At 47.9% G+C, this 25,582-nt stretch overlaps 3 protein-coding genes and 1 long non-coding RNA gene across 6 annotated transcripts; 3 read left to right on the forward strand and 1 right to left on the reverse strand.

The window, feature by feature from the left end:
* Positions 1 to 32: 32 nt before the first annotated feature.
* LOC132471936 (CD151 antigen-like) lies at positions 33 to 6,461 on the reverse strand. The gene is made up of 3 exons (XM_060071325.1): positions 6,054 to 6,461; positions 3,380 to 3,464; positions 33 to 386 (listed from the first exon to the last, which is right to left on the reverse strand). Exons 2-3 carry the CDS (start codon positions 3,461 to 3,463, stop codon positions 93 to 95), a joined length of 378 nt encoding a protein of 125 aa, XP_059927308.1. The 5' UTR covers position 3,464; positions 6,054 to 6,461; the 3' UTR covers positions 33 to 92.
* Positions 6,462 to 6,761: 300 nt separating this feature from the next.
* LOC132471894 (PWWP domain-containing DNA repair factor 3A-like) lies at positions 6,762 to 20,417 on the forward strand. Of its 2 annotated transcripts, none has more exons than XM_060071248.1 (13): positions 6,762 to 7,477; positions 10,719 to 11,310; positions 11,721 to 11,829; positions 11,975 to 12,130; positions 14,879 to 14,949; positions 15,042 to 15,121; positions 16,210 to 16,270; positions 16,358 to 16,433; positions 16,676 to 16,726; positions 16,853 to 17,094; positions 19,036 to 19,257; positions 19,952 to 20,040; positions 20,138 to 20,417. In XM_060071248.1, exons 2-13 carry the CDS (start codon positions 10,732 to 10,734, stop codon positions 20,178 to 20,180), a joined length of 1,779 nt encoding a protein of 592 aa, XP_059927231.1. In that variant the 5' UTR covers positions 6,762 to 7,477; positions 10,719 to 10,731; the 3' UTR covers positions 20,181 to 20,417. The 2 variants fall into 2 exon arrangements, with proteins under 2 accessions (XP_059927231.1, XP_059927232.1); XM_060071249.1 differs by having other exon boundaries at positions 6,762 to 7,394.
* Positions 17,336 to 17,951, forward strand: LOC132471956 (uncharacterized). The gene is made up of 2 exons (XR_009528961.1): positions 17,336 to 17,530; positions 17,564 to 17,951. It is a non-coding gene; the product is annotated as an uncharacterized LOC132471956 (long non-coding RNA).
* A 78-nt stretch (positions 20,418 to 20,495) lies between the features above and the next one.
* On the forward strand, positions 20,496 to 23,993 carry LOC132471933 (membrane-spanning 4-domains subfamily A member 3-like). Of its 2 annotated transcripts, XM_060071319.1 has the most exons (7): positions 20,496 to 20,901; positions 21,248 to 21,396; positions 21,698 to 21,805; positions 22,289 to 22,345; positions 22,416 to 22,538; positions 22,874 to 22,978; positions 23,505 to 23,993. In XM_060071319.1, exons 2-6 carry the CDS (start codon positions 21,277 to 21,279, stop codon positions 22,973 to 22,975), a joined length of 510 nt encoding a protein of 169 aa, XP_059927302.1. In that variant the 5' UTR covers positions 20,496 to 20,901; positions 21,248 to 21,276; the 3' UTR covers positions 22,976 to 22,978; positions 23,505 to 23,993. The 2 variants fall into 2 exon arrangements, with proteins under 2 accessions (XP_059927302.1, XP_059927303.1); XM_060071320.1 differs by lacking the exon at positions 22,874 to 22,978.
* Positions 23,994 to 25,582: the final 1,589 nt, after the last annotated feature.

The following is a 25,582-nucleotide window of genomic DNA, read 5'->3' on the forward strand; positions in this document are numbered from 1 at the left end:
TGTTTACTGGCCCGATGTGTACTTAAGTTGGACCACGGGGCGTTGAGCATTTTAGGCAAAGATCCTACAGTTAACCATTTATTTGAAGTATATTAATAAATGGGTTTAGAAACACAAACAGACACGCGTATGTATGGACAGCATGTATATAGATGTGTGTGTGCGTGCGTGTGTGTATAGAGGGCCTCCCTCACCACTCGCAGCAGCCTCCGCTGCTCCTTGAAGGTGGCGCAGCATCCAAGCACGCCCGTCACCATGACGATGGCGCCGGCCAGCACCAGGATGTAGGCGGAGGCGGCGTAGGTCTTGGAGGGCAGCAGGCTGATGTACTCGCTCTTCTCCACCAGCGTCCAGACGCCCACGCCCATCACCACGCCCCCCGCCAGCTGGGGGACAGAGAGCTCCGTCACTCACCGGGGTCAGCAGGACCACCGCTTTACACTGCTTTACAGACTGCTTTACAGACTGCTTTACAGACAGGGTTCAGCAGGGCCACCGTTTTACACTGCTTTACAGACTGCTTTACAGACTGCTTTACAGACTGCTTTACAGACAGGGTTCAGCAGGGCCACCGCTTTACACTGCTTTACAGACTGCTTTACACTGCTTTGCAGACTGCTTTACACTGCTTTGCAGACTGCTTTACAGACTGTTTTACACTCCTTTGGCTGAGTGAATACGGTTACATTCAGGTTTATATTCGGGGCATTTAGTAGACGTTTTTACCCAAAATGATTCAGAATAAGTACATTTCTCAGAAGAAAGATAAACCACAAAATATCGCTGTCGGTACAGTAAGGATGTTCTTAGAACAAAGTGCCAAGCACTAACAATCACTAGGCTAACCCTAAGTACTATTCTTAAAGGGCTCATATTATGAATACAACACTTTTCCTGGGATTTGGGGTGTTGTTTCGGGTCTCTGATGATCCAACACGCAAATATGTCTGTACATGATTTTTTGAGTGAGATATGCTTTTTTGAAAGTACCCCGACTATATTTACCAAACGTGCGAGTCAGTTTCGGAGCCTACTCGTAGGAAGCAGGCACATTTGAATATTATCACCCACTTCCCCAACCCCCTCCAATCAGAGCAGAGAGACGACTTTGTGGACCAGCGGACCAGCGCTTGGTGGAGATGTTCGTGCATTTCAGAAGCAGGGATATTCCATACAAAATTGGATGTCTAATTTGTCAGTTTGCCGTGTGACGGCCCGGCCGAGCCCCCGCCTCCGGAGCCGTCGGACTGGCAGGTCCGCCAGCTCCGAGGGGGGGGGCTCGGCGTCAGTCAGGCAGCTCAGCTCCCGGAGTACAACCCCTTTCCCCTCCATGTGGCGGTTCAATCTGGACTTCAGAGAGTCAAAGCCAAAGTTCCTTTCCCCCAACTCTTCTCAACCCTGGCCGAGATAACCCCCACAAGTCTTTACTTGTTGTGGAAGTACCAGAGACGTCAGACGCATTCTTTATGATTCATAATATCATCTGAGGCACACATAGCTTTTGGCATTGATATTAGATATTATATTATCTAAATACCTACATAATATTATTATTATTATTATATAATATCTATGTCATATTTTACATAGATAAAGAGCTCTGGGAGTCGGCAAACGGCCACAATCCCTTCTCCTCCATGCTGTGGGTTCACTCTGACAGCTGATTGGTCAATGGGCAGCAGCCCATTGTGGGGAACCTTAGTTCAAACGTCGTAGAAAATCCCCAGTAACGGCCATACGTCTGAACGGTCTCTATCTAAACCCACTCACCCAGACCAGGAGGTTAAAGAACGACACCAGAACGTGGTCTCTAAACCCACTCACCCAGACCAGGAGGTTAAAGAACGACACCAGAAACTGGTCTCTAAACCACTCACCCAGAACAGGAAGTTAAAGAACGACACCAGAACGTGGTCTCTAAACCCACTCACCCAGAACAGGAAGTTAAAGAACGACACCAGAACGTGGTCTCTAAACCCACTCACCCAGACCAGGAGGTTAAAGAACGACACCAGAACGTGGTCTCTAAACCACTCACCCAGACCAGGAGGTTAAAGAACGACACCAGAACGTGGTCTCTAAACCGACTCACCCAGACCAGGAGGTTAAAGAACGACACCAGAACGTGGTCTCTAAACCACTCACCCAGACCAGGAGGTTAAAGAACTACACCAGAACGTGGTCTCTAAACCCACTCACCCAGACCAGGAGGTTAAAGAACGACACCAGAAAGTGGTCTCTAAACCGACTCACCCAGACCAGGAGGTTAAAGAACGACACCAGAACGTGGTCTCTAAACCGACTCACCCAGACCAGGAGGTTAAAGAACGACACCAGAACGTGGTCTCTAAACCCACTCACCCAGACCAGGAGGTTAAAGAACGACACCAGAACGTGGTCTCTAAACCCACTCACCCAGACCAGGAGGTTAAAGAACTACACCAGAACGTGGTCTCTAAACCCACTCACCCAGACCAGGAGGTTAAAGAACGACACCAGAAAGTGGTCTCTAAACCGACTCACCCAGACCAGGAGGTTAAAGAACGACACCAGAACGTGGTCTCTAAACCCACTCACCCAGACCAGGAGGTTAAAGAACGACACCAGAACGTGGTCTCTAAACCACTCACCCAGACCAGGAGGTTAAAGAACGACACCAGAACGTGGTCTCTAAACCACTCACCTAGACCAGGAGGTTAAAGAACGACACCAGAACGTGGTCTCTAAACCACTCACCCAGACCAGTAGGTTAAAGAACGACACCAGAACGTGGTCTCTAAACCGACTCACCCAGACCAGGAGGTTAAAGAACGACACCAGAACGTGGTCTCTAAACCACTCACCCAGACCAGGAGGTTAAAGAACTACACCAGAACGTGGTCTCTAAACCCACTCACCCAGACCAGGAGGTTAAAGAACGACACCAGAAAGTGGTCTCTAAACCGACTCACCCAGACCAGGAGGTTAAAGAACGACACCAGAACGTGGTCTCTAAACCGACTCACCCAGACCAGGAGGTTAAAGAACGACACCAGAACGTGGTCTCTAAACCCACTCACCCAGACCAGGAGGTTAAAGAACTACACCAGAACGTGGTCTCTAAACCCACTCACCCAGACCAGGAGGTTAAAGAACGACACCAGAACGTGGTCTCTAAACCACTCACCCAGACCAGGAGGTTAAAGAACGACACCAGAACGTGGTCTCTAAACCGACTCACCCAGACCAGGAGGTTAAAGAACGACACCAGAACGTGGTCTCTAAACCACTCACCCAGAACAGGAGGTTAAAGAACGACACCAGAACGTGGTCTCTAAACCACTCACCCAGACCAGGAGGTTAAAGAACGACACCAGAACGTGGTCTCTAAACCACTCACCCAGAACAGGAAGTTGAACGTGAACAGCAGATACTTCAGGAAGATGGTCCCACAAGCCCCGCCTTTCTCTTCGTTGGCTCCCATTCTGTTGAACAAAGAGGTTTACAAAGGGTTAGGACTGGATATAAATCAAGGTAAGTTCTTATATTGACCTAAAAATTAGGTCAATATGACCTAAGGTTTAGGTAAGTGGACTGCATTTATAAAGGGCATTTGTTACCATTCATTCACCCATTCATGCTCACTTTCACACACCGACGGCGGAGTCAGCCATGCAGGGCGACAGCCAGCTCGTCGGGAGCAGTCGGGGTGAGGTGCCTTGCTCAGGGACACCTCAATAATAATAATAATGGATTGAATTCCTATAGTGCTTTTCTAGACACTCAAAGACGCTTTACAGTGAAGGGGGGGCCCTCACTCACCACTACCACCCCAGGGAACATGTCCATCCCCTCCTAGGGTTACAAACCTTTCTGGTTACCAGCCACGACATGCTGTTGTAACTCTTAGTGTTGTCAACATGAAGGCTCACAGCCTCCCTGTCTAGTGACTGGTGATGCTAGACAACATGTCCATTGTTGTCCAGAAGTATTACAACAACGTGTCTTTGGTGTGCATTGATCACGAGGTAAGAAACCTGAATCCATCCCTAGAAAGGATTCTGATTCTCAACGCCGAAACAGAGCAGCTCTGTCAATTTGTGTGAATGCTTTTATAGTAGGATGATGATAACACACAAGGTTAGAGTTTATCGACAGACAGGCGACTCAGAATGTAAAACTAAATGTTCGGTCATATGGTTTTTCAGTTTCATTGTTGGCGACAGGAAAAGACTGCCCACCGTAGAAGAGTTAGAAAGAGTAGAGTCCCTGTGAGTCAAAGCACCAGGCTTTTACATGTTTGTAGGTGAAATGAATGACACACTGAACAGGAACTTAGGGGGAACATAATCCTTTAATGTTGGTACATAACCCAAACCTTCAACTAAATCGGCTCCACTCTTAGCAGCTACGTCAAAACATTTAAAATGGAATTAAATCAAGACATATTTCAAGAAAGACTGTATATCTCACATTTAAATCAGGTAACCACCTGTAATTTGACACCGGCTTCGACACTCACGAGATCACCGTGGTGATTTCTAACCCACAATTTTCTTGTCTTACTTCCCAGTCGAGTCCAGACCTGCCTGGCTCCGAGCTCTGCTAGTCTAACCCAGCGCCTCGTCTACCGGCTGGTTAGTGCGTGCCTGCCTGTCTGCCTGTCTGTCCGCCTGTCTGTCTGTCCGTCTGTCTGTCTGTCTGTCTGTCTGTCTGTCTGTCTGTCTGTCTGTCTGTCTGTCTGTCTGTCTGTCTGTCTGTCTGTCTGTCTGTCTGTCTGTCTGTCTGTCCGCCTGTCTGTCTGTGTGTCTGTCTGTGTGTCTGTGTGTCTGTGTGTCTGTCTGTCTGGCTGCCTGCCTGCCTGCCTGCCTGCCTGCCTGTCTGTCTGCCTGTCTGTCTGCCCCTCCGCTGGCCTGTCTGTCGGGGGTGGGTTGACCATATGTTGGGGGCCCTATAGCGGGCCCCTGTCAATGAAACTCAAACAACGCTTAATTGACACTCAGTCGTTAACCCGTCGTTAAGGAGAGAGCTACTCAGTAAACACTGAGTTACCCCTAAGACATCAACACTGAGTTACCCCTAAGATATCAACACTGAGTTACCCCTTAAGATATCAACACTGAGTTACCCCTAAGATATCAACACTGAGTTACCCCTAAGATATCAACACTGAGTTACCCCTAAGATATCAACACTGAGTTACCCCTAAGATGTCAATATAAACACAGAGTTAATCACTAAGTACCCTTAGATTTAAACACTAAGTTAAACACAGTTACCCTGAGATATAAACACGTATCTACTCTCAGTCTTAAACACTAAGTTACCCTGAGTTATTAACACTAAGTGAAGGAGGTATAAAAACACTAAGTTACTCTCAGTCTTAAACACTAAGATACCCTGAGGTATAAACAGTTAGTAAAGGCGGTATAAACACTAAGTTACTCTCAGTCTTAAACACTAAGATACCCTGAGGTATAAGCAGTCAGTAAATGCGGTATAAACACTAAGTTACCCTGAGATATAAACACATTTAGACCCCCCATAACTCAATTCACTGGCTTGGACATTTGATACGACTTAATAATTAGCATATGCGTAATGGATCAACAATGTGGAAGAAGGGCTTACACTACTCAGAAACCAATCCATACGAACCATAGGACCAGGAAACCCCCCAGGAGACCCCCCAGGAGAACCATAGGAGAACAGGACCACACATCAGAACCCTTCACGAGAACCCCACACAGAGCCACAGGGGTTGGGTGAGTTAAAGTAACGTCCAGGCCAGCCCCCCTCCTCTAACGGGGGATTCTCCGGTGATGCTGAGCATGACCTCTGATTCGGTTCAAGAAACCGATGCAACGAAAACCCTGATACGGATCGGAGGACAACTCGACTCTTAACGTTCAGTGGGAAGTAGTTTTCACGAAGTTAGATGAGGCAGGAGGAGAATTAAAGTAGAGACACAAAGCCCGTGGTGACGTCAATAAACCGCAGCGCACCGGACCACCGCGAGTCGCGACCGCAAGTAAACCTTAACTAATTTCACCTATCCTATCTTAACCACTCACCTTAAGGTGTCCTGCTGAAGGTGATGATGTTAACTTCTCTCGCTCAGATGTATTTCATTCCCAGGTCGGCCGGACGGACGGACGTTCACATGTGAGTCCAGGCAGCGATCTGAGCTCGGAGCGGAGGGGGGCCACCAGTCCGGAAGTACTGCTGCAGTGGATCCGAACGGCCACTAGATGGCGGCACCACCCTCTGCGCGCCAGGGCGGGGCTCACAGCCGGTTGGGCGGGGCTCATAGGTGGATGGGCGGTGCTCACAGCCAGAGGGGTGGAGCTTAGTGTTCCTGACTCCTCGGACGCCATCCTTCCGAGTTGCACGTTTTACGTCACTTCTGGTCTCGGAGCATTCATAGCGTTCCTGTTCGTCTTTGTGATTGTGGCATGAAATTGGCTAGTCGTTGTTTATTGTTAGCTACATTAGCCTCTTCTGCAAACCAGCCCGAAAACAAACAACACAACTTTATTGCACGGCACGCACAGCAAGACCATGCAATGTATAAATTGGTGACTGGAATAAAGTAGCAATGTAATCAAGTGTGTAAGAGCATTTCAAATCGACATTAAAATGACCTACGTGGTACAAATACCAAAAGAAAAATCTCTTCACGGGAGCCGCCATTTTGTTGAGAGCGTCATCACTGCTCTCGGTCTGCTCTCAGATTTTCGAAAGATGAAGACAAAAGGGGGGAGTGCCTTCGAGAAATGCCGCAAGGAAGCTGGGAGATCTTCGACTTTCGACTCGGAAGTCTGGCGTTCGAGGATTCAGGAACCAACCATTATACAGGGATTTTAGGTGATTTTTTTGTTTGTTGTGATTATTGATACAGACATGACGTCCTTCGCGTCATGTCTGTATCAATGTAAACACGAGCAGAGAGTCTGCCCATAAAGCCAGACTCTCTGCTCGTGTTTACATGTCGGGCTGATTGGAAGTAGTGGATCAAGTTTCAACTAAACTGACGGAGTTCAACCAGCAAACGTGTGCGTCAGCCAGGATGACATATGTCCCCGTCCCCTGTGGGTGGGACCCGCATCTGACCCTGGTGTCATCAACAAGCGCCGTCGTCCTGGATGCTCCCCATTCTAATGGTTAGACTGTTCCTTCTCCTTTTCTTTATGTTTGGCACTGTCCACTCGCCATACCGATCGGATCGTCGTTCTCCGTTCTGGTTCCTGCCCGCTTTCGCCGCGGGGTCGAAGTCCGGCGCGTTCAGCAGAACCCACGGAGCATGCGCAGTACGCATTAAAGAGCGCACCAGTTAATGTTCTCTTCCGCGCACACTGAGAGGACACACTGGGCTGCTGTACGGGTCTGAGAGGACCCAGTGGGCTGCTGTACAGGTGAGCAGAAACACGTCTCAGCGTGCTTTATATCAGGACTCTGGGTTTGGAAGAATACTTCTGCAGCAGAAGGATGAGGAAAGGTAAGAGATGAGGAGCGGAGAAGTCCTTCCGCGACCCGATGGTTTGAGTTGTTGTGATATGGATCTACAGGATGTGGATCGTTCTTCTTAAGCAATTGCATTTAAAGTCTACTGGTTTCTGTATAATACTATTGAGAGGTAAATCCATTGCACTGCATGTGAGCTTTGTGCTAACGAAATCGTACAATATGCTAGAGGCTTTATTTAGGCTAGATATGCGTTCTGATGCCAGATCGCCATGATTTGTATCTTTTTATGCTTTAATTTGTATACATATGTCTATTAAACATATGGACAAATCTTATTGAGTTTCGTTTTCACTAAGGTTTTTTGCTGCGTGTGTGAAACTACAATGTAGCGTTGTGTAACATGCGGTCTCTTGTATCGACCAGAGGGGTATATTGCATCAAAGTTGCTAACGAAAGTGGCGCTTAGTTGATTAAGCCCGGTTAGAACTAACGCCAACTTCCACTTGAGGCTAAAGCCGTTCCATCAACCCAGTTCAGCCGCGCCTTACTTACTCACCTGGGTGCACTCGCAATAGGCCATCTGGCCGTCGCCGTGGCCGTTTTAGCACCTAACCGTGCTCAAATCTGCCAGTGTGAGTGTGGCCAGTCTTGCCAGGCCGGGCCAATTTGGCCACTTGGGAGAGGTGTGCTGCTACGGTTCGGGCCGCCGACGAGCCTTCTTTCCCATTAAACGGTAAACATGTATCCAACTAAGCAACAGACTCAGCAAAGTGCGAACTGTGTTGTTGTCCATTGTTGTTAGAACTCTGACTGGCGGCAGACTTTATTATGGTCCATGCAGCAGAAGCTTGGTGATGACGTGTTACTTACGACGTGATGACGTATGTACAAGAGCCTACCGTGGCCAGGCCACAGTTGCGACGCCCAACGGCCACGGCCAGATGGCCTAGTGTGAGTGCAGGCCAGAGAACAATGGGGCCATTTGAGCACGGTTAGGTGTGAAAACGGCCAACGGCCACGGCCAGATGGCCTAGTGTGAGTGCAGGCCAGAGAACAATGGGGCCATTTGAGCACGGTTAGGTGTGAAAACGGCCAACGGCCACGGCCAGATGGCCTAGTGTGAGTGCACCCTAAGGTTAGTTCAAGCCAGGCTTACGTTATCATGGATTACCCGCACTCACGAGATATGTAGCCAGCCCAGAACCGTGAATGTCTAATCATGGATCAAATTTCCGAAAAGGACAGAGCGGGATATTTTCCAGCGGCGAACAGAAGCTGCTCGTGCAGGTCTATGAGGAGTACAAGCATATAATAACTCGAAAATGGAACACCGTAACCATTAATAAAAACAGGGAGGCCGCCTGGCAATAAAATCGCCGACCTTTTGAATAAATAACTAGCATTAAGCATAACATATTTAAATGTAATATTGACCATAGATTAGTAATCAGGGAGATAGTCTTGAGGTAACGTGTCGGACTTGCCCCCGAGGTTCAATCCCCACCTTATTAGTAAATTAGGAAGGATTACTGGAGAAATCAAAACTTTTCACGCCATTTCTTTGAATATTCTAAATTGACTATAGTGAACCCTAGTATTTTGAAGTGGTCTTGGCTGCCTGCCGAGGAACTCGCCTGAATTGAATTTATGTGGCGGCAATTTCCCATGTCGCAGTGTCTTTGTCATTGTGACAAAGGCTTATCATTAACATTAACTTCACCATGGGTTTTTTCAAGTTATATTTGGGTTCTAGGGATATTGTAAGACATATTTATTATGTAAAAAGTCAATTGGTAGGCCTAATTTCTCTGATATAATGGAAATTACAAAAATAACTCTATCGTGCCCAGGACGCGAACTCGGGTCGCCCGTACAGCAGGCCGGATGCTAGAGCACTCGCCCAACGGGGCCTGCCCTTAAATCCGATCGAAATGACACTATGGCGACGATTCAATGTTACGAAGACGGAACCCATTGGTCCAAAAGGCAGTTTGTCCGACTTTTCGTGTTTCCATGTCCCCCCCCCCCCCCCCCCTCCGATGTCGGGTTTTAAGTGACGGTTAAGACATGGCGCCCCCATGCTTCAATGGTAAGGTGATAATTGCATGCAGGCCTGTATCTTTATGAAGATGATGAATCACCCTCATGCGCAAATCATGCATAAAAAATAGCCACATTTTACACCTGATCCATGATTATGCAATACAAAAACAAAATGCAAATGCATGTGGAAAAAACAGCATTTTGCCAATATTTTAGAGACCCACCCCAAAATTTCACAAATCATGTTTTCAGGGGCGCTCATGTCTCATTAAGGGGGGCTGAGACCCCCCTGGCCCCCCGTAGTTCGCACCCTGGCTGACGGTTCAATATGCCGAATAGGCCTACATCCAAAGAGTTTTCTCTCTCGCGCTCGCTCTCTCTCTCGTCATTTTGCTCTCTCTCGCGTCATTTTGCTCTCTCTCTCTCGTCATTTTGCTCTCTCTCTCTCTCTCTCGTCATTTTGCTCTCCAATATTCATCGTGAACGTGATATGTAGGCCTAGGTTGTATTTTGGTGCTTAGTGTGAGAGAGAGAGGTATAAAACTCTTTATATGTAGGCCTATTCGGCATATTGAACCGTCGGCCTGATGCGCCTCTTGTTTGACTTATCGGACAAACGGCCCACCGGGACATTGGGTTCAGTTTTCGTAACAATTAACCGTCGGCATAGTGGCATGTCGATCTAAGGGGAAATCTTTTGGACCTTTGAGACGTTGGAACAATGAGGCGTCGGAATTACGGCATGGCACCCACCCAACTGCTGGTTCCCAATTTTGACAGAATACGTAATTTTGTCTAAAATATCCACGCTAGCAATAGATGGCGATTAATTTAGTTATTTCATTTGAATCATTTCATCTTAGACCCTTAGTGAAAATGCAGGCTGTTTGTACCTCATATATGTACATTGATGACAAAATCGCGAGGACTAGGCTTGGCGGAACCTTCTGATGGTACGGTTGTTTCCGACAGATGGGACTTCTCTGAAACACCGCTTATGTAAGCCAGACAGTTAGCCTGGTACCGACCAGGTTCATTTGGTTGGATAAATTGCCGTGGTTACTTAGTGGAGATTCCCTTAATTCACGTTGATGGAACGCAAATCTAGCTTAAAGCAGCGAGGCTAAGCGAAATAAGCCCGGCTTTGCCTTTAGCTTGGTTGATGGAATGCCCCCCAGGTTGTGTATCATCCCAAGTTTGACCAACAGATCCCCTTTCTCTCCCTTCAGCTTCTGAAGATGAATGTTTCCCATAAAGAGGACGATGAAGCGGTCTACTTCCTGTCCTGATGGCGTTCCTCACGGCGAACCTCCCGAGGCGCCCAAAGACTCGGAGGAGGTCCAGCTCCACCCCCCCCCTGTTCCCCCCCGAGCTCCCGACGCGAGCCTCCCCACGCACGGGATGACCCTGAGACGGCCCCCGCGCTGCGGCCTGCGCTCGGCCACCCAGGGGGCCGCCTCCCCGAAGCCCGGAGCGGGGAACCACCGGCCGCCGCGACCCCGGAGCGCCGGGAGAGGGGCGGCGAGCAGGCAGCCTCCTCGCCCCCGACCGGGCGCCAAGAGGAGGAAACCGTACGCCCGGAAGCTAAAGAGCCTGGACTCTGGCCCCGGGCCCCCGGCGGCCCCCGAGGGGGGCGCTCCGTACGCCTCCCGGCCGGCCCCTGAGGGTCTGTTGGACAGCCCCCTGAAAACGAGAGTCGGCGAGGGGTCGCAGAGACACGGCAGCCCCGACTCCTCGGTGGACCCCTCCGTGGTGGCACCGCTCCGCCGCCTCAGACCGAAGGCCCCCCAGTCCAGCTCCTCCTTCACCCCCCCGGCCAAGGTCAAGGCTCACCCGTTTAAATCTGTTCATGTTGCCTCCCCGACCCAATCAGGGTGGTTCATCCCACCCTCGCTGGAATCAGGACACGAATGTTGGCTGCTTTTCACCCCAGCCCCCTCTTACGTACTTAATGTGTGTTGTGCGTCCTGGCACTTAAACACAGCACTTGTGTAGCATCTTACCCTAGCTGTCTCTGTTGTGTTCGGGGAATGGGTTAACCTAGCGATGGTTAGTGCTTGGTTCTATGAACCTCCTTACTGTACCCACAGAGATACATTGTTGTTTCTTTCTTCGGACCAATGTACTTATTGTAAGTCGCTTTGGATGGACCTGCTAACCGCCCTGAATGTAGACGTCTACATTGAATGTTTTGTGATGCATTAATGTTCTGTACTGACTGACACTAACAGGTGATCTCCAAGCGCTGTGCGTCCCGAACGACGTCCACGCCCAGAAAGGGCAGCTGCGGGACTCAACCCGGCAACTCTCCGCCCTCCAGCAGACCCAGTTCCCCGCTAGGTCAGACACCCGAGACCTCGGACGCATTCACACTCATTCTGATCGTCTCCTCGCGGTGACGGGCTGTTGGTGCACCGGACGCCTTCAATGGAGGAGTCGATTGAGCGTCTGCTAAATGCCCTAAATGTGAATGATGTGATTTCAGACCAGCTGAGCCCAAATGAGTCCCAGCTCTCCTCAGACCTCTCCATAGAGTTCAGTTTACCCGAGGAGGAGCTGATCCTCCCCTTTGAGGAGGAAGAGGAGGAGGAGGAAGAGGAGGAGGAAGAGCTGCCATGCTTCCCGATGTACTTTTCCAAACGTAAAAAGTCCCTTTATCAGTGGTGGGTAGTAACAAGTAATGCGAATGAGTAAAAAAGTACATTTTTCGGATAACGAGTACATTTCCGTTCCTTTTTTAAGTCTGTAATTTTACTCTTACTCAAGTAAATATTTGATTTAGAATTCTACTCTTGACTCAATTACATACTCCATTGTGACTTCATTAAAATTAGTATTTTGATAAAGACATTATCGTCGTTGACTGTAATGCAAGCGTACACGTTAGCGACGCAACCTCCCTAGGTTGCAACATTGTTGCGCTTCCACAGCCGAGGAGTCGAGTCGACCGTTACGTTGGGACGCCTCGTTTGAGAAGGGTCCAGCTGCAGGCTTGGGCGTTCCCGTCATGACATTAGAACGCCCTTTAGGCGTTCCTGGTAGCGTTTCATCGACCAATCACGAGGTGTTTCGAAAGGCATACTTGCATGGGTGGTAGCCCGGTAACTTGTCAACCCCAGCGTCTTCGGTTGCTAAGCGACGTCAACGTCTTTGGCGGACTATTTCACTGCTGATCAACGCTACGAATGCTGGTAACGAATGCATTTTAAAAAGACACACCATGTAAAGTTATCTTCCAAATAAGATTTGAAAAGCTTTGGAAGTTTATTTACAACACTATTTACATGGTTTCGGAGTAGTACACTTTGACATTTTAATACAGTCCAGCGAGAAAGGCGACGAAGAATAAGAAGGGGGCGTTCCAGTCTGTGTAAACGGGAACCCCCACCACACGAACGCCCATTTGCGTCTGCAGTGGGATGATATTTCTCGTGCCCACTGCACCCGTCAGTCAAAGGACTGGGAAGGCGTGGCTGACGGGTGGGGGAGGTTTCCAGGGTCGTCCGAGCCCAAGTATTGTCACAGTGCTTACATTTGCATACGTGATCTGATTGGATGACGGATCCGTCGCTGCCGAAAAAGTTGAAAATATTTCAACGTTTTGACAGAGCCTTCAGCGCACGGTTCCACAATGCATTGCGCGTCCGTCCCCATTCAAAGTCAATGGGGATCAGTCAACAGATGGAGGTAGTGGGCACGAGGCACTGTATTCTGCAGACCACTCAGGAACTTGTTCGTCATTGTTGTGTCTGGCTCTGAGTGTGCGTGCATGCTATGCGTAGGCTGGATCTCAACCACGTCAAGACATTTCTTATTGGCCAATCAGCTAACCAAGCCAGTCTCGTTGGTGTTTAATTGGTTGTGTTCCTACAAAGCTCTTGCCTTTTGTCACATGCACAGAGCTTAGAGTAATTTTTTTTTTTAAATTAAATTACATTTTTTTGTTATATTTTTGTAGGCCTATGTATGTTTAATGAACAATACCCAATGAAGCAACTTGTGAAGAAATGTTTTAAGAGTGGATCTCTCTCTCTCCCTCACTCGCTCACGCATTCAAAAACGTTATGTCTTTTTCACTGATCCAAGCACTCTAATGGCGCATTTCCACTGCAGGGTGCGGAACGGATCGGATCGCAAAGGTGCGGGTCGGATCGCGTTTCCACCGCCAAAAGTGGGCGTGACCCGGACTTTGCCGTACCCGTTCCGACCCCATTCTAGGGACTCCTCCGTTGCGGTACCCAAAACGAGACCAGACGCCTGAAAGGGTACCCTGGAATTCTAGCTACACCCCCCCTCCGTTGATTGGTCGACAGAATCGTCACTTCCGGGTGACGGTGATAAAAACAAACAAACAGTAGCCTCGAGGTATTATTCTTTACAATTAACATGTCGCGTAAAAAGCTTGCTTGGGCGAACAAGGAGGTGGAGACATTCGTCTGCATTCTTGCGGAGGAAGACGTTGTTTACGATGTTTACGTATGCCCCATTTCCACTGCAGGGTGCGGAACGGATCGGATCGCAAAGGTGCGGTAGGGAGGGGGCAGTATAGCCCAGCTCAGTTCCGAGGTCGCGTTTCCACTGCCGACAGTACCCTTGGTGGTAGGCCGGATGTCAATCGCCGCGGCAGCTACGTAAACATCGTAAACAACGTCTTCCTCCGCAAGAATGCAGACGAACGTCTCCACCTCCTTGTTCGCCCAAGCAAGCTTTTTACGCGACATGTTAATTGTAAAGAATAATACCTTGAGGCTACTGTTTGTTTGTTTTTATCCCCGCGTCACCCGGAAGTGACGATTCTGTCGACCAATCAACGGAGGGGGGGTGTAGCTAGAATTCCAGGGTACCCTTTCAGGCGTCTGGTCTCGTTTTGGGTACCGCAACGGAGGAGTCCCTAGAATGGGGTCGGAACGGGTACGGCAAAGTCCGGGTCACGCCCACTTTTGGCGGTGGAAACGCGATCCGACCCGCACCTTTGCGATCCGATCCGTTCCGCACCCTGCAGTGGAAATGCGCCAGTAGCTGCCGCGGCGATTGACATCCGGCCTACCACCAAGGGTACTGTCGGCAGTGGAAACGCGACCTAGGAACTGAGCTGGGCTACTACCGCCCCTTTGCGATCCGATCCGTTCCGCACCCTGCAGTGGAAACGCGGCATGATACAAAAATGTAAAGTAATTTGAGTAACTTTATAACAAAGTACTTTTTTACTCTTGCTCAAGTAGGTTTTCAAATTGGAATATTTACATTTACTCAAGTCGATTTTGAAGGAAGTAATTTTGCTTTTACTTGAGTATAGATTCTCAGTACTCTACCCACCACTGCTTGATATTAATATCAGTCCTGTAGTTCAGTGGTGACGTGTATATTCAGATTGTTCTTCACATCACAGAGCCTGAGAGCATCAAGGAGGGCGCCTTCGTCTGGTGCAAGTTCAGATTGTTTCCCTTCTGGCCGGCCGTGGTGAGTGCTGCTGATATCCAGCATAGTCGACCCTAGTATGTAACATTACATTAAGTAAGCTGTGTGCTAAACACTTCTAATGTGTCATTCAGGTGAAGAGTGTCAGACCTAAATTGAAAAAGGCCAGCATCCTTTGGATCGATCAGCCGACCATTGACACGAAGAGGAAGGGGTGAGTGATTCAACGCTCTGATTGGATGCTACACGAGTGGACATGAAGATCTTTTGGGCCAGCAGGTTAGAGCGTGCTGTAGCTGTGTGTTGTGGTTCCACCTGTTACTGTTCCATTCCCAAGCCGCTAAAGGCACAGAGCTGTAGCCTAGGGCTGGGCGATATATCGATATTTAAAATATATCGATTTTTTTTCAAACGATGTATGGAACGAGACGCTATCGTCAACATCGATATAGTTTAATTTGCATTGAAAGTACAGCATATTTTATCCAAATAACAGCAGTTTCGAACCGCGACTGCCGCCTGCTATTTCGTAACTCTGCTTATCTCTCTCCCGCTCTGCCTCCGGCTCACACACGGCCCGGCCCCGCTTCCACTCACGGCACTTTTTTAAATCACCTACGGCGCGAATCATGGAGTCCGCCGGCAAACGCGGCGCAGAGGAGCTCGTATGTAAGCAGAAGACCAATGGCTCCTTAGTTATTATTAGGAAATGATTTGGGTACCAGGTGTCTGACGAATGACAGAATCAGGTTTTTTTGTAGAGAGTGCTTCAAATCTGTCGCAACTAAAGGGTAGAGTGCGACCAACCTCTTCCATCACTGGCAGCAGCACAACCTGCTCAAAAATGCGTGTGCAGCGACCCAAAATCTAAAGCTGTCGCAACACTCATTCGAAATGAGAGCACAGCGACGCCACCGACGTAGAATGACGAGTTGGAGCGCGGCGACGGCAACTATGTTATTGCGTCAACAAATATTGATATTTATCTTATATCGACATTCTGCTTGAAGATATCGAGATATGACTTTTGGTCCATATCGCCCAGCCCTACTGTAGACTCGAGCTCTGATCTGACCCTCTTCGCTAAGTCTTAGTTTACAGGCAGTGACGGCATATGAAAGGGGTTCACGCTGTAGTGCGTCTCAGTGTGCGCCGGCTTTGGGCCGCTGGTTCTCATCAAAGCAAACAGTATTCTAACTGTCCGGGTATAAATATACTATTCTGGTGGGCACTGTGCAATGCAAACCTACGTGCACCGTCGTATTGTGTGTATTAATGTGCGGCACTTATCTTGTGTTAAAGGTTCTCTGTGTCTCTGAGGAACCTCAAACCCTTAGACTGCGAGGACGCCAATCAGCTGGTGGTGAGAACGACATCAGCGTGCCGACTCTTGAGTGTGTCTCTGTGATCCACGCGTTAATACTAATAACACACCTGGGTTATGTTGTAGAGTGCAGCCAAGGCAAATTACGCTGCCATCATCGACTGGGCCTTTGAGATGATCAATGACTACGTGCTCCGTATTGGTAAGCAGAAAGTGCATGCATGTTCCACCTAAAGATGATTAAACCGACTGCAATGCTCATTTGAATGCTGATAGTCTGGCTCAGGTGGTAATATCTGACATGACCTGTAAGGTCGTGTTCATCAGCACCCACTGTTTTAGAAACCATCTTCTCTCCATTTGAAACGAGCAATGTTTCATGTTTGACAGTTGATTGGCATTTGATTGACAGCTCTGTAAGCAGTTCTCCATTTCCTCCCGCAGCCTGCAGCTCCTTCACCGGCTCCTTCATCGAATACTCGTCACATCGTATGAGTATGTTCAACTCAGATTGACTTCATATCCGCGGGGGCGGGGGGATTACTTGGCAGTACATTTTCAAATTCCAAACTTCCGATCCATTCCCGTTCCTCTTCTCACGCGTGTTTGCTCGTCTCCAAGGTTACCCGGTGAGGAGGAAGTACCCCACGGACCACGTGGAGAGGCTGGGTCTGCCCAGCCAGCCAGAGCTGGAGGAGGGGGAGCCCCACAGCGGGGGGGAGGAGAGCGTCTCGGAGGCCCCGGAGGAGGGGCCGGGCGCCAAGAGGCTCCTCCCTGACCGCACCGTCGCCGCCCACAACCGCGCCAACGAGAAGCTGGTGGCCTTCATCGTGTCCCAGAGGCTCGCCGACAGGCACCTGCTGGTGAGGAGACGCTGCCCCGGACCAGGTCCTGGTCTCATGAGACTGCCCTGGACCAGGTCCTGGTCTCATGAGACTGCCCTGGACCAGGTCCTGGTCTCATGAGACTGCTCAGGACCTGGTCTCATGAGACTGCCCTGGACCAGGTCCTGGTCTCATGAGACTGCCCTGGACCTGGTCTCATGAGGCCGGACCAGGTCCTGGTCTCATGAGACTGCCCTGGACCTGGTCTCATGAGGCCGGACCAGGTCCTGGTCTCATGAGGCCGGACCAGGTCCTGGTCTCATGAGGCCGGACCAGGTCCTGGTCTCACGAGGGCGGACCAGGTCCTGGTCTCACGAGGCCGGACCAGGTCCTGGTCTCACGAGGCCGGACCAGGTCCTGGTCTCACGAGGCCGGACCAGGTCCAGGTCCTGGGTCTGGGTCTCATGAGTCCTGGGTCCTGGGTCTCACGAGGCCAGACCAGGTCCAGGTCCTGGGTCTCATGAGGCCGGACCAGGTCCAGGTCCTGGGTCTCATGAGACTGCCCTGGACCAGGTCCTGGGTCTCATGAGGCCTTTACACTGCCGAGCCGGTTCGGTCGTGGCTTGGCACGCCCGGCAATTTCCCTGTCTTGCCTGTAAAACCGAGGAGGTGAAATCCCCCGTCGTCCCGGAGCCGGCTGTCTTGGTTCACTGGAGAAGGCGGGGCTACGCACGGAGAGTAGCCCTCTTAAGAGGCCTATCATTTGCATACAACGAATGTTATCATTTTTTATGACTAGAGATTTGCATGCAAGAATGAGTTCACATCTGAGTGTAGGCTAAAAACTATTTCCAAGTGCAAAAACGACCACATATTATTTTATTTTGCTGACCACTTGTCGAATGGCTTTGCCATTTCTAACAAATGAATCGAACAATTGCTATTCAATCGTACCTACAGCACATTTCTTTAAGTCAAACAGAATTATAACGGGAACACAGCAGAAATATAACCAAGCTGATGTGTTCTCATTTAGCCGGAGCGTGTGTTGAACACTCAGCGTTCAGATCCATAACGGGAGTCCAACACGATGTTGTACGTCATCACACTTAAACTGTAAATAGTATATTTACAGTTATATGTGGTCCATAGTGTTTAAATGTGGGTGATAGTGTTTAAATGTGGGCGATAGTGTTTACATGTGGTCGATAGGGTTTACATGTGGTCCATAGTGTTTAAATGTGGGTGATAGTGTTTAAATGTGGGCGATAGTGTTTACATGTGGTCCATAGGGTTTACATGTGGTCGATAGTGTTTACATGTGGTCGATAGTGTTTACATGTGGTCGATAGTGTTTACATGTGGTCGATAGTGTTTACATGTGGTCGATATTGTTTAAATGTGATCGACAGTGTTTAAATATGGTCGATAGTGTTTAAATATGTTCTTCTCCCTCACTCTCCACCTCATCCCTAACTCTCCACCTCAAGCTGGTGTGTAGTGAGCGTTCTGGCACCGATTGGCTGCCGTGCATCACCCAAGTGGGTGCTACATATTGGTGGTGGTTAGTGAGGTCCCCCCTTCACTTTAGGCGTCTTTGAGTGTTATTAATTATTATTATTCTTCATGTTTAACCTCTGTTTTCCTTTTATTCCTAGTCTGTTTTACATAGTTTTGAATGATGACTATATGCTCTGTAAGGTGACCTTGGGTGTCTTGAAAGGCGCCTCTAAATTAAATGTATTATTATTATTATTAAACAGTACTTAGCATGGCGTAGCATCGTACCCTAGCTATCTGTGTTGTGTGTGGGGAATGGGTTAAGCTAGTGATGGTTAGTGCTTGGCACTTGGTTCTCTGACCATCCTTCCGGTCCAGACAGAGATGTATTGTTGTTCCTCTTCTTCTGTCTAATGTACCTCTTGTACCTGCTTGAGGCTCTTGGCGAGGCGTGGGCTGAACGTCGGTCCTTCTGTCCAGGCGGTGGTCCGGGGGCAGCAGGCCTCCCGCTGGCTCTGCTCGTTCCTGGAGGTGCGGCGGCGGCTGCAGGTGAAGCCCTACCTGGAGGACGACCGGCAGCTGGACCAGGTGTACCTGTACCTGAAGGAGCTGTTCCACCGCGTCACTGACCAAGCCCCCTGCCTGGCCAACGTCAAGTTCATGGACGACGTGCGCTTCGTGCTGGACGTGCTGCTGCCTGAGGTTCGTCTGCTCACATCTGAAGGCCTGGGGGGAATCTGTATCATTCACAGATCAATAAACGGAGCAGCCATGTGATTGCATTAATTCCTATGATAAAAAACGTAGACCGTTTGGTCATATCTCTGGAGCAGTTTATAATTCCCGATGTGACTTGAACGCACCATGCGCCGCAGTCCTAGCTAGCTTCCTGTCCTGCTCATGTATTGTCATAATGAGAACCTGAATCTCGCCGTCTCATTAACACAATGCAATGTCATCCATCTTTTATAGTCCTATGTACAATTTCTGAAGAGTAGTGGAAAACAGTTTATTTTGCATGATATGATCACAATGGCTATTATAAAGAAGACTCAAAAACAGGAACAATAAAATCGAATGATGCAGGCGTCTATAAATGGGTGACAAATGTCCAGCGTTATCATCTGTCAGTTAAGCCAATAAATGTATCTTATACTCTTTTCGTTTCCCTTTTCACATCTCCAGCACCAAACTCGCAGCATCTTTAAACCTGCGCCAACTTTTCTACTGCAGCTATTTACTCGATAAAATGAGATCAGAACTATTACGTCTCATATTGATATGCCGATCCATGATAAATCCATCATGGGAATCTTTCTCTGTCCACTCTCTTGCCTATTGTCACTCCCAGTACGTATTGTGTGAGCGTGCGCTATAATATCCTTTCATCATTCAGGCCATCATCTCGGCCATCGCTGGCGTCGATAACATTTCACTGACTAAGGCTGAGGAGAAGTATCTAAACGGAAGATGTATTAGTGAGAGGTAAGTCCTGAGATCGGCTGGCCTTTGGAGACCTGCGCAATCTGTATTAAAAGTAAAAAATTCATTATTAAAAAATTCATCTTTTCCTCTTTTTCAGAGAGAGAGAAGAGTTTGAGTTGACGATTGGCCGGATGAGATGAGCTCTGCGCCCTTCTCTTTAGTTTTTGTCGTCCAACGTTTGACAGTCCGGCTCTTTTTTTTTTTCTTTTTTTTTTACCTGCCAATTTTTTCATTTCATCAAAACGATCAAAACTAATTGTGTTTGTGTGTGTGTCTGTGCATGCATACATGTTAAAGTAACTCATGGCCTATGGATGTTCTATGAGTGCCTGGTTATTTATGGTCATCATAGAATAAACAAATTTATTCTAAACATTTCTCTTTAGTTTTGTTTGCTGGTGTATGTGGGACGATTACTAACAGGGTCCGGAATATCCCACGACTGAATCCAATGAAATGCATATATATATTTGTATATATTTAACAACATTTATATTGTTAAGTCGTGAAACATGGCCTTCCTCATTTCCGCTGCCAAGAACAACAGAAGAGAAACAGAAGAGTATAATCTGTTGTATATAAACCTGGAGCCTCTGGATCAGACGTCTCTGCTGACCTTCAGCCCAGGGTCAGAGGTCACGGGCCAACCCGCCCATGTGGCTCTGATGACTCCTACCGTGACCACACCTCCTTGGCTCCTCCTCCAAGCGCTGCTCTGATTGGATGTGTCCTGTCGGCTCCTCCCCCTCCCCGGCGTGGGAACCATAAGCCAAGCATTAAGACATCTTTATTAAACATCCCTGGTTGATAAGGACGCTATTATTCACAAAGGTTTTGACGAGTGCTATTTCGAGATAAACGGTTGGTATAATATTTTTTTTACCGTTGTGAAACACTAAACAATGTTGACAGTGTGGTCAGGAATGTGCTTATGGTAATTCAGATTCAAAAATCGTATGACAACAACGGGGATGTGTGGACACTTTGAGATAGATAGATAGTATGAGTGCAGTTTGGAGGTTATTTAACACATATCTATCTACATTACTACTATATATGCAGCTCACCGGGTTATAACATAATCATAACGATACATAATAATACAAAGTATGAATGCTGCCGACTGTTGAAACATTAGAAACGTCCATTGGTACATGGTTAATCCAGTGTCTTCGGCATTATCACTGAATTAAAACACGTCATCCAGTTGTTTGTCACACAGCTGGAGCGTTTACTATGTCATCAGTGAAGTTTGAGAGCTTCGGAATGAAGACGGCGACTGAGGACGAAGAGGAGGAACAAGAGGCCCTTGTCAAACTCAGGACATTTCAGAGGGGACGGCCCACGCTACTGGGAGTAAGGGCTCACAGACACACACACACAGATACACACAGACCCACACACACACACACACACAGACCCACACAGATACACACAGACGCACAGATACACACACAGACCCACAGATACACACACAGACCCACACAGATACACACACAGACCCACACAGATACACACACAGACCCACACAGATACACACACAGACCCACACAGATACACACAGACACACAGACAGACCCACACATACAGACACACACACACATTGTCACGGCACGTGGTTGTGGTGACATTGTTTACTGCTGTTGTCTTCTGGCAGGCGGTTCAGATCGTGATCGGGGTCATCGTGATGGTGAAGGTGGGGGCCATGTTCTTCATCGACGTGCACTTCCAGATCTACTCTACCTCGTACTGGGGCTTCCTCTTTGTGAGTCAAAGCAGACGTCTTCATGGACGCAAACAAAGATTTCTCTCTTTGAAGAACAATCTGAATTATTTCGTGTCATTTCTTACTCAGATGTCCATTATCTCGATCTTATTTAGACTTTGGACCGACTGCTCAAATGAAGCGATGGATCAAACAAATTAGTTATTATGTGGTAAATGACTACTGTAGCTGGAAACGGCAGATTTTTTGCAACAGCCCATCTCCAGCAACCATCAGTCCTGGGGTCTCATTGTACAAAAGGCTAATTGATTATTAGAAATCCCTTGTGCAATTATGTTAGCACAGCTGAAAACTGTTGAATAAAAGTGTGAGGTTTCATTGAAAACATGAAATTGTCTGGGTGACCTCAAACTTTTGAACCGTTGTGTATACTTATATATTTTTCATAAAAATGTAATATCTAGAAACATGACATTAATGTAGAGATTTAGACGGAGATCCTAACCTTGCTTCCTTATGTAGTTCATCACGGCTGGCTCCATGGCCATCTCCACCAACAGGAAGCTGAGCATTGCCAAGGTGAGCCCTCCTCCCCAGGCCTCTTAAGCTGTGCTCCCCCCGGGTGTACTCAGAGTGTTCCTGTGTCCAGATGAAGGGCGCGCTGTGGACCAACGGGCTGGCTGCGCTGGTGGCGGCCGGTGGGGCCGGGCTTCACTTCTACGTAGGATTCACGTACCCTTCCTGTCACACCAACGACGTCTGCTTCTATCTGGTGAGACCTCTGGTCCTGTTCTACTCATTTAATGTGTCTCGTATACGGAAAGGATACACAGTATGTAGTCGTAGACTGAAGGGGCCCTAGTCTGTCTGTCTGTCTGTCTGCAGGGCCTCAGTGAGATGGCCCTGGTCTGTCTGTCTGTCTGTCTGTCTGTCTGCAGGGCCTCAGTGAGATGGCCCTGGTCTGTCCGTCTGCAGGGCCTCAGTGAGATGGCCCTGGTTGGTCTGTCTGTCTGTCTGCCTGTCTGTCTGTCTGTCCTCAGTGAGATGGCGCTGGTGGGTCTCTGTCTGTCTGACTGTCTGTCTGTGTGCCTGTCTGTCTGTCTGCAGGGCCTCAGTGAGATGGCTCTGGTGGGTCTTCACGGGCTGGAGCTCGTGGTGGCTCTCCTGGTCGTGTTCTTCGCTCACAGAGCCCTGAGCTCCTCACCTTGAGAGGTTAGCAGAGCTCCCCTGTGATGTCACCCACAGAATGGCATTTCATTGGTCGAAAATACAAGGACAGAAAGAGGGGCGGGGCTGGGAAGGCTGTCAGTCTGGAACCTTTTCCTTCCTTGACCATTCTATACAGGCCTTTTCTAAAGGATCATTGTTAATGAATAGATGAGCTGGAGCTCAGCTATGATAGGTGATTGACAGGCAATGTGGATTTCCCCGGACCAATCAGGGAAGAGATGCCTTGATTCGTCAGAAATTAGCCAAATATTCTCACCGAGGATTTCAGTCCCATAAAGCTTGGTTATGGATGGCTGTGGCATGTCTAACAAAACACTCAAATGATAGTTCAGAGCTTACCGACAGCACATGTTGTGTCACATAAAACTATGTATTTTAGAGTAAGAACAAAATACATGATGAAAGGTAGCACTAATATAGTGCAACCCTTTATAGCTTTCATGAAATTCTGGTATATATTAATCTTATATTATTATTATATTTTATTGTAAATCCTTTTTATTTCTAGGGACGACGGATGAGCAACTTCCAGCCGAAGATTTCAAACAAGAAGCACTAATTTGTTTACATTTCGTAAGTGTTGAGAATGCTAAGACTCTGACACACACAGGTAACATTTTTTACGGACTAGACATGATATAGTCTGTCTCTCATCAGTGTTCATATCGTTGAGGTATTTTGAAAGATATGTACTGTGTCTAAGACTATTTAACTTCCTATCTATCTATTTTTTATAAATACTTTCAAAATAAGTGTGTGTTTTTTCACAGGGTTCTATTTATCTGTCAAAAATAATTGTTGTTATTTGTATTTAATTCATCCGATATTAACATTTATTTTATATAATCACAAAACTATAATATTGAGTTGGTGACAATATTTTAGCCTGAAATATATATATATACAGTATCTCTTGTACATTTGACCATTTTCATTGCATTAATTTTACACTTTGCATTATTTGTATAGTTATCCCTAATAAAAAAAATATGCCCTGGTTTATTTTATTATTTTCTGCTAATAAGACATAAATCCTTGGTGCAGTTGATCATCGATATACTACGTTTACCGCTGCAGTCTCTGCTCAATGCTGTACTCCTGTTCTTATCCATCTCCCTGGTGTTGGCTGCAGTTCTGAAAACGATGTTCTTCTTTAAAAGAAGGCAACACAAATACAGGAAGACCCCCCACCACTGAAAAATCTGCTCCAGAGGTCTCCTCTGCAGGAGAGCCAAGAGAGGACCCTGAAGAAAGAGAAATACTCCTGACCCTAACCCTAGCCTAACCCTGACCCTTACCTCGAACTAACCCTCATCTAACCCTTTCTTATTTAGGAAGACCACACGTAGGATGACGTGTCAACCAGTTCATATTGCAATGTGTAAAATAATTTGTTACGCAATTGTGTAATAAATGTTGGCAATTTTGGATTATGCAATGGAGGAAGAGGCATGAATTTAAGCCTCCACCATCTGTGGATCTCATGTAAACTGAACTCTGCGGGTAACATCGAGGTTTCATTCTTTATCAACAGGTTGCTATTCTTAATTTGACTCTTAGACCAGATAAAGGATAGGGTGTTGATTATACATTGGCTTGCGTTGCCAATTTCATTCCCATATGTAATTGCCTATGTAAGTTCTTATCATTCATATAAAGTATGCAGCCTATTAACAGCGAGCAATTAGTAGGCTAGTCTATACTATGCATAGTATATGATTACATTCTCATGTTGGACCAAAACCAGCCTTCTCCACATAATCCTATCCCTAACACATCAAGGCTGTATGATTGAAAGCCCCATGCTGCAGATGCAAAACGCTTTTGGTTTTTCTATCTAGATCCACATCTGAGGTCATAGTGTGAATCTAAGATGTTTGGGAGCCTTGATTTGAGGATGGAGAGCGGAGAGAGGGAACAATTGGCTTCTTCCCAGAATGAACCAACAGCCTCTGAGGGCCTCGGAAAGTTCCAGCGATTGAAGCCCACAATACTCGGACACTGGTTGCAGAATCTCATCTCTATGTCTCTCTGCATGGAGATTGCCTCCAATGATGACGAGCCTCGTTTTCCAGTGAGGGAGAAGCCACCCCACACCATCAAACTGCCTCCACCAGAAGATGTTATTCTATCGGTGCAGCAATCAGCATAGCGTCCTCCGCGTCTTCTCCACACTTTGACCCTACGATCCAACTGCCGTAGGCAGAATCCGGACTCTTGAACATGACGTTCCTCCACATGTTCAGGCTCCAGTGCACGTGTTGCCGACACCAGCGCACACGGGCCTGACGCTGAAGGGCAGTCATGGCAGGAGTCTGGCAGCCCTATGAGACCGGAGATTGGCTGCGTGTAGTCTGTTCCGGATTGTCTGGGCAGAGAGCCGTCGGCCATATCGTCCTGCAAACCTTGACCGCAAATCTGTAGAAGACAGCCTACGGCACCTATGGGCTGACAGGGTGATGAAGACAGCCTACGGCACCTATGGGCTGACAGGGTGATGAAGACAGCCTACGGCACCTATGGGCTGACAGGGTGATGAAATGGTCTTCTGGAGACGCCCACTTCGCGGCCTGTCTTTGACATCCC

This window comes from Gadus macrocephalus, chromosome 14, assembly GCF_031168955.1.
Source record: "Gadus macrocephalus chromosome 14, ASM3116895v1".
In the NCBI taxonomy this organism is placed as follows: domain Eukaryota; kingdom Metazoa; phylum Chordata; class Actinopteri; order Gadiformes; family Gadidae; genus Gadus; species Gadus macrocephalus.

What these genes read in the sequence shown, in the direction of transcription:
- LOC132471936 (XM_060071325.1), bottom strand. Translation starts at nt 3,463, where the DNA reads ATGGGAGCCAACGAAGAGAAAGGCGGGGCTTGTGGGACCATCTTCCTG. An exon ending in CGTTCAACTTCCTGTTCTGG is followed by an intron (nt 387 to 3,379) that starts GTGAGTGGTTTA and finishes TCTGTCCCCCAG; the next exon opens with CTGGCGGGGGGCGTGGTGAT.
- LOC132471894 (XM_060071248.1), top strand. Translation starts at nt 10,732, where the DNA reads ATGTTTCCCATAAAGAGGACGATGAAGCGGTCTACTTCCTGTCCTGAT. An exon ending in AGGACGCCAATCAGCTGGTG is followed by an intron (nt 16,271 to 16,357) that starts GTGAGAACGACA and finishes GTTATGTTGTAG; the next exon opens with AGTGCAGCCAAGGCAAATTA. An exon ending in TGACTACGTGCTCCGTATTG is followed by an intron (nt 16,434 to 16,675) that starts GTAAGCAGAAAG and finishes TTCCTCCCGCAG; the next exon opens with CCTGCAGCTCCTTCACCGGC.
- LOC132471933 (XM_060071319.1), top strand. Translation starts at nt 21,277, where the DNA reads ATGTCATCAGTGAAGTTTGAGAGCTTCGGAATGAAGACGGCGACTGAG. An exon ending in CGTACTGGGGCTTCCTCTTT is followed by an intron (nt 21,806 to 22,288) that starts GTGAGTCAAAGC and finishes TTCCTTATGTAG; the next exon opens with TTCATCACGGCTGGCTCCAT. An exon ending in GGAAGCTGAGCATTGCCAAG is followed by an intron (nt 22,346 to 22,415) that starts GTGAGCCCTCCT and finishes TCCTGTGTCCAG; the next exon opens with ATGAAGGGCGCGCTGTGGAC.